Consider the following 7,480-nt stretch of genomic DNA (forward strand, 5'->3'; position numbering starts at 1 on the left):
CCTGCAGGAAGCCAAGCAAGTGTACACTTCTGATACTCGCTAATAGGCTCAGTGTTGAGCTGAGGCTTGTTCCACACTAGTCCTGCCCTGGCCAGCAGGATTTCTTCAAGTGCTAAAATGATCCAGAACTGGAGCCAGAGCAGCTTGTTTGCCTAACATAAGTGGTAAGATACTACAGAGGGTATGAGGAGTCTTTGAGAAAACCAAGTTGCCATTCAAGATGAACATTTCTAGGTGATGAGAGCCCTTGGTGACATGAACACAACTTTTTCCTACCTCACTTGGTTAAAAATAGTTATGTCTGCTATGGTTTTGTTACAGGCAGCTGAGTTAGTTACAAATATTATAGGCAGTCAGACAGGGCTAGGCCCTTGAAGAAGCTGGCACAGAGGACCAGATGTCTGATGACCTTGGAGGAGACACACCTGTTGCTGTGGGCCAGATCTCCAAACAGAAGACAAAACAAATGCAACCACACCCTTAAATATAATCCTTAGGAATTAAATCTGAATCACCTTGAAGTCAGAAGTCATCATTCTAATCTCTAGGGAGGAGTCACTGCTCTCTAAGAATGCCCATCTTCTACATGACTCATTTCCCCATTTGTTTCCACTTTAATCAATTTTACCTGAGCTATTAATCTTATTGGCTAAACACAGATCTGCCCCACCTCATTCCTATATACCTCATGAGTTTCCAGTTTCCCCAACTTTACACCTGCTTCACCTCATGGTTTTACTTTGTAAAAATCCCCAGAGAATAAAGAATCTTTGGCAACCCACTTGGGACCCCTTCTGTCTCTCTCTCAGACAGAAGTTTTCTTTCACTCAATAAATATTTCTACTCTTAACCTCGGTTGTTCCTAAAATTCATTCTTCAGTTTTAGAGAACACGAACGCATACAGGACATATAGTAGGTTGGGAGTTTCATTTCCCTATATCAGTTTCAATCTGAATGGTCCCTCAAAAGCTAATGTGTTAAAAGTTTGGTCCCCAAAGCAGCAGTGTCCAGAGATGGCACTTTTGGGAGGTGATCAGATCGTGACGACTCTGACTTCATCCATGGATTAACCATAGATGGATCACAGCTGAATGGCTTGGAGTAAATGAGTCTGTTATAAAACCAAATTTTTTCTCTGCTTCCTGGCAGCCATGAGGTGAGCAGCTGCACTGTGTTGCAAGCTCCCTACCAGATCTAGAGCAATGCATCCAAACAATCAAGCATAGAAACCTCCAAAACCAGAAGCCCAAATCAAGCTTTCCTCCCTATAAAACCAATTGTCGCTAGTGCTTTGTCATGTCCACGAAAAGCTAACTAGTACAATGTTTCAACAACAACAACAACAAAAAAATTAGAGTTAAGTTTGAAGGCAAGCAAGGTTTCTAAACGTGTCTTTTGGCAAGAGTTTCAAAGCCTACTATATTCTATCTGCAAGGATGCATTTCAGTTCTGGAAGGAGCATGGCAGATTTGATTTACTTTACTTATGAACAAAGGAGAAGCAGCAACCTGCTGATTCTACTTGGAAGAAAAATAGTTATTTTGGTGACAGGGAGATGTGTCCCACACATCTAAGAACTCTGCCATGCCACCATTTTGGAAGAATTCTGGCAACCAGATTCTAGAACCCCAAGCATTTCTCCAAATATTCATCCTCAGTAGCTTGGTTCTAAAAAATGACCCATATTGTACCATTACCATGAGTATGCAGTGTATTTCCTTTCACAGTTCACAAGAGTAAAGGTCTGTATTAGCATCCTGTTGCTGCAATAACAATTACCACAGCTCAGTGCCTTAAAACAACATGGATATATTATCTTATGTTCTGGAGCCCAGAAAGATCAGTGCAAGATGCTGGCAAGTCTGCGTTTCTTCTGTGGTTGTATGGGAGAATCACTGTCTGCTTTCCCAGCCTCGAGAGGAGAATACATCCTTCAGGTCATGCATGCAGTGGAGTATCTTCCATCACTCAGTGGCTTGGATTTTCTGCTTTCATTGTCTCAGAGGATTGACTCTATTCTGCAGCTTTCCTTCATAAGGATCCCTGGGATTATATTGGCCCTACCAAGGTAATCCCAAATAATCTCCCCATTTGGAGACCCTTAAGTGATTCACCTCCTTGAAGTCTCTTTTGTCATGGAAAATACCATATTAGCAGGTTCGGGGGATTATAGTGGCATCTTTGGAGCCATCTTGCTGCCTGTTGTGGCACGAGCCTGCACAGTGCATTATCTCTGCTCAGTTTATTTCTCTTGGTCTAGGTTAGCTTGCCTGTGGAATGTGTAAAATAAAATCTATCCCCAAGAAATCCTTCTGGCACTAAATACACTATATATATGCATTTGTAAAATTACTGCTTTTTACTCTGTGAGGCTGAAGCAGGAGGATTATAATTTTGTCCCAGTCTGGGCAATTTACCAACTTAGTGAGACCCTGTCTCAAAATTTAAAAATAAAAAGAATGTACAGTATGCAGTACACACAGGGATGTAGCTCAGTGTAAAGCTATGGGTTCAATCCTCACTACGGATACATAGATTGTAAAGGATACAGAAGGTCTACTATGGAGTCATCCTTGGCACATTGAAACAAAGTGTCCGGTAGCATACTTGATATAAAGAAAAAAGAGCTAAGACACCAGCTAATAGTAATTCATCCACATAGAAAAGTTAATTACTGTAATTTATAAAAAGCAATAAATTTTGTAACAGATACATGAAAGAAAAAAAGAACACAGTTTGCAGATTGACTTGAGTTTAAAAGTAAGGAAAGTTCGCAAATGAAGCCTGTTTGATTAGAAAAAGATGGAATCATCTTAAATATATTGACTAAACTGCTTATTTTAAAAATATGAGGAAACCCTAGAGTGGTTAAGTGCCTTAGATAGTTCCTATTTACAAGTCTGACTTTATAAAGGTAATGGTTTTATTAATGTAGAGCAAGTATTGGTTCATGCTGTAAATTTTTTTAAAAAGTTATTTCATACAATTAACTGATCTATACAGAGCCTTGAAGCTTAATTTTGAAATGCATTCAGTTAGATGTTTACTAAAACAAGATAATTTAGCTAGACCTGTGGTCTTTAACAGTCCTGAAGTAGTTGGTAAAATCAAGTGATTTGTCTTCAGTATTTCTGTATAACTTGATTGAACTATAATAGCATCATAATTTCCATTAAACATGTTTCATGAAAAGTACTTAAGGCAAACTCTTCCATATAAATCTCTAAAATTTTTTTCCAAAATTTTCAATATATATTTCAATTTTCAAGTATATATGCTGCCCAACTTAATTTCACATGCTTCTTGCTAAATTAATATTTACTAAAATTACCTATTTACCAACAATGATAAAATTGCACAATTTGATTTATAGAGATATTTCATTTTTTCCAACATGAATACTGAAACTGAGAAAGCACCTTTATTTGCAAATTTAGAAATCCATGTAAAATTTCCTTCTTTTGGTTAGGATTTTAAGCCAACAACCTATAAGTTACAAAGTAGCACAGAAAAAATAGGATATAAATATAATTTATAAACTGGGCATGGAACCCTATCCCTGTGGTCCCAGCTACTCTAAAGGCTGAGGCCAGGGCATTACTTGAATTTAGGAGTTCAAGGTCAGTATGGGTAACACTGTGAGACCCCGTCTCACAAAGATAAAAATGAAGTCATTTCAAAGACTTTGCAGAAATCCCTTGTAACTGTTGTTGCTTCTGGTAGATGTCACACTTGGCTTGCAATGAGGCGCAGTGGTCTCCTGAAGTCTAATTCCTCCAGGATGGGAGCCCATACGTTGTAGTGGTTATGCTATTAATATAATGTCAGGAGAAGCCAGTCCTGCTGGCTGACCCTCCCTAAACCCCTCCATCCTTGCTTCAGTCTTTCAGATGATCACAGTGGCCTAATAACTGAAGTTTGAATTTGGCAAAGAACAGACCTTCTGGAGAGAAGAGAGGCAGCCAACCCATTCACTCAGATAATAGACTGTAGTTTTTCTGAGATGCACAAAAAGTTACTACATCATTGCAAAAAAAAAAAAAAAAAAAACTTACTTTAGATAATAGCAAGATAAAGATCATATAACAGATTTCTGAGCATGAAATTCTTCATCTAGTACTGACCTTTCTTCTAGCATATAAACAGAATATAGGGCTTCAAAAACACATCCCTACAGAGCACATCTGCACAGCCTACTGCTCTTCCAGAAGAGTACCCTTCGATCAAGCTGCCTCATGTGGTTTGGTAAGAGGCACAGAAAGCCAGTTAGTCAATAGTTTTGAATAATCTTCCTTTACTAAATACTTCAGAGCAGCTCACATGAAACATGTCATCTCTTCTGACACTAGTTCACACTTCAGACCAGTGACATGGCAAATGGCTAACTGTTGCACTGGAAATCACTTGGCAAAATCAGAGCAGCTATAGTAAAAGAATCTGAAGCCAAACCTTAAATTTTATCTTGAATATATAAATAGCAAAGTGGTACCAAGAAATCTTGCAGATGTTAGTTTCCCTGGATGTTATGATACAGATTCATTTTACAAAGCAGGTATCATTGAGTCCCACAAATCTAGGTGGAACACTAGAATGTACAATTGCTACATGCCTGAAGTCACTAATTTTTTCCACAGTAATTTGCAAACCCTGTTAGTGTACAATGTACATGTAATGTTTGCTCAAAAGTATGTTTCTTTTTTTCTACAATAAAAATAAAATTCTTAACAAATTAGCTTTTGGATGAATAAACATTGAATTTTTCCTTTTTATTTATTTTTATGTTATGTTTTGTAGCACTGGCGATTAAACTCAGGGCTTCTACCCTGATCTACATCCCACACATTGCCCTTTTCAAATTTTCTATTGAGACATCTTGCTAAGTCACTAAGTTGCCCATCCTGGGCTCACACTTGGGATTCTCCTGCCTCAGCCTCCCAGGGTTCTGGCACTACAGATGTATGCCATCATAACCAGCCTGAACTTTTCTTCTTTACAATGAATGCAATGTTTACAATCTCAGTTTGTACTATGGTACATGTATTATCACCCATTCAGCACTATCTGAGCCCCAACAAAACAATGGTTAATCTGTTGAGGAAAATGTAACATGAAATCAGATATAGCATTTGACTCCTTGGCGCAAAGATCCAGGACTGCAGAAAAAGACACAAATTAAAAACATAGAAGACAGTGATAAGTCAAGATGCTTTGCCAAACTCACTGGGTTAAACATGGCCTTGAATGCCAACAGAGAAATTGTTTCCTTAGCAACAAAAGTAGCTCAAAATCCAAGTGTCAGGTAGTGAGACCCAGACTTTGGATATAGCTTCTGGGTTTAACACCTTACAAGCCATTCTTAGTCTAAATAACAAACCAAATACGCGATCTAAGAGGAGAATATTTCACCATACTCACTCTCCCACGCGGGCCATACTATATACTAAAATACTCTTATCGATAGTGAAAACATGCTTATAGGTCAGTCATTTTGCTACCATTTTATAGGCTATTCCATTTTGGGGTTTTAACAGCAAGACCTCAGTAAAATCTAGTCTTAGACCTCAAAGGTTTTCTTATAATTTCTTCTTTAAATCGAGCCATGACTTACCCTGTTTTGTAAGTGCATCGACTGGGTGTTTTTATGTATTGATATCTGAAGTACAACACAAAAAAATCAACCTGTTCTTTGGAAATAATAACCTCACTGAGACACAAATATCATAATAATTAAAAACACATTGGAAAGGCAGTAGAATATAAACTAAGGCGGCTACAATTCAGCCCTGATGATCTAATGTCAGAGACATTCATTTCCTACATGAGCAGACATAATGGGTCTTTTTGTACCTTGTCAATACCCTTTCCGTATATACCTTATTAAATGTATAGACAATTCCTATCGGTCATAGCCTACCCTGATTGTAGAAGCCATGCATCCAACGCAATTCACCAAGTGTTGCATATGAAAGCCTTTCATTCAACATGTAGACAACTAAACCCAGATTGTCAGCAGAGCCTCCTCTTCCTGGTATAACATCCATGAGGCTGTCCAGGAGCCTCCGATCCCTAGGACAGGTCACCAGAAGAAAAGCCTAACACAGGGTCCCAGTCAGAGGGTGCTGGTGCACACTCCTCCTCCATTCGTGGTGCATACTGTTCCTCCATTCATTGTGCGGGGGCCAACTTTGCAGGACTGGCATCTTCCTGCCAGGAACCTGGGGTGCACGTGGCTGCAGGGGCGGCCTGTGGGCTCATTTGCCCGCTAGGCCCTAAGGACCCAGGGAAGCGGCGCCCAGGTGGATGCAGATGCTGGCATGCGGGGCCTCAGTCCTGCTTTGAGAAGGCCAGCAACGCAGAAACACTCGGTTTTGGCCCCACAAAAGCATGCTAAGGAAGCTACGGGGTTCCCCTGAATAAATTCTGATGTAAAAACAAAACAAAAGACAGGCTTGTGGCCATTCTCAGAGGCGTCCAAGCTCCTCTACGCCTGGAAAGCTGATTTGCTGTGGCCAAAGATTAGACAAAAGGCACGAGCTGGGGACGCACAGGCATGAAAATGAATTTTTTAAAAGTGATCTGGGCCTGCCGGTTCCAGTTCTTTCTCCTCTCACCCCGAGTCTTAGGCCCCTGAGTAAATCCCAACGGGTTTGGAAAAGACATCAGAGAGAGACTGGGCGGGGGGGACCCCGAAACTTTCCCTAACTGCGGCAGGCGAGTGGAGGGCGACAACTGCGGACTCTAGGTCTCGGGGCGCAGCGGGCACCGGGGCGGCGGCCACCCGGCCCCCGCCACAACAAAAGAGCCGCGCGCCACTGGGCGCCGCTGCAGGGACCCGGTCGGGGCCGGGAGCGAGGCGCGGGACGCCCGGAGCTCGAGTGGCGCGCGATGCCGTGGTGCAGAGGGATGGACCTCGGCGCGCCCCGCCGCGCCCCGCTGCCCCCCGAGCCTCGCCAGCCCGCTCCGAGCCAGGCGAGCTCCAGGCCGCCGCTGCGCAGGGCCCGCGACACAAAGCTCCCGCCGCCACCCACCGACCTTGGGCGCCTCCGGGGCCCGGCTCCCGCAGCGTCTTGGTCACCGCCTTCCAGATGTGGCAGCCCAGCAAGCAGAGCAGCAGCAACGCGGACCTGCTCATCTCCGCGCCCGGGCCGAGGGCGGCTGCTCCGGCGGCTCAGGGGCGGCCGGGCGCCGCGCCTCCCCGCATGGCGCTCTCCGCGGGCCCGCCGCCCTCCTCCGCGCCCGGCCGGGCTTCCCCGAGGAGCGCGGGGCTCTCGGCGGCTTAACCCCTTCCTGCCCCGCGCAGCCCACTAGAGCTCCGGGCGGCTCCTGGTGCCACCTGGCGGCAGCCGAGTCTGCAGCCCGCCACGCCCCTCGCGCCCACCGCACTTACGCCCCGGCCTCAGGCCTAGCCCACCCGCCCAGGAGCGGAGGAAGCTACGCAGCCCAGGTGCCCGGGAAGGTGGCATCCCAAACCCTCGCGTC

At 43.7% G+C, this 7,480-nt stretch overlaps 1 protein-coding gene across 1 annotated transcript in view; it reads right to left on the reverse strand.

The window, feature by feature from the left end:
• Fam171a1 (family with sequence similarity 171 member A1) overlaps window positions 1-7,264 on the reverse strand; it is a 141,918-nt gene extending 134,654 nt beyond the window's left edge. Inside the window, exon 1 of the mRNA XM_063253811.1 lies at window positions 7,034-7,264. Coding sequence (XP_063109881.1) covers window positions 7,034-7,133 — 100 coding nt within the window. The 5' untranslated portion in view covers window positions 7,134-7,264. The remainder of the gene's footprint in view (window positions 1-7,033) is intronic.
• Between the last annotated feature and the right edge of the window lie 216 nt (window positions 7,265-7,480).

This window comes from Cavia porcellus, unplaced genomic scaffold (assembly GCF_034190915.1).
Source record: "Cavia porcellus strain 051 isolate PalLab524CR breed Dunkin Hartley unplaced genomic scaffold, mCavPor4.1 scaffold_7, whole genome shotgun sequence".
In the NCBI taxonomy this organism is placed as follows: Eukaryota; Metazoa; Chordata; class Mammalia; order Rodentia; family Caviidae; genus Cavia; species Cavia porcellus.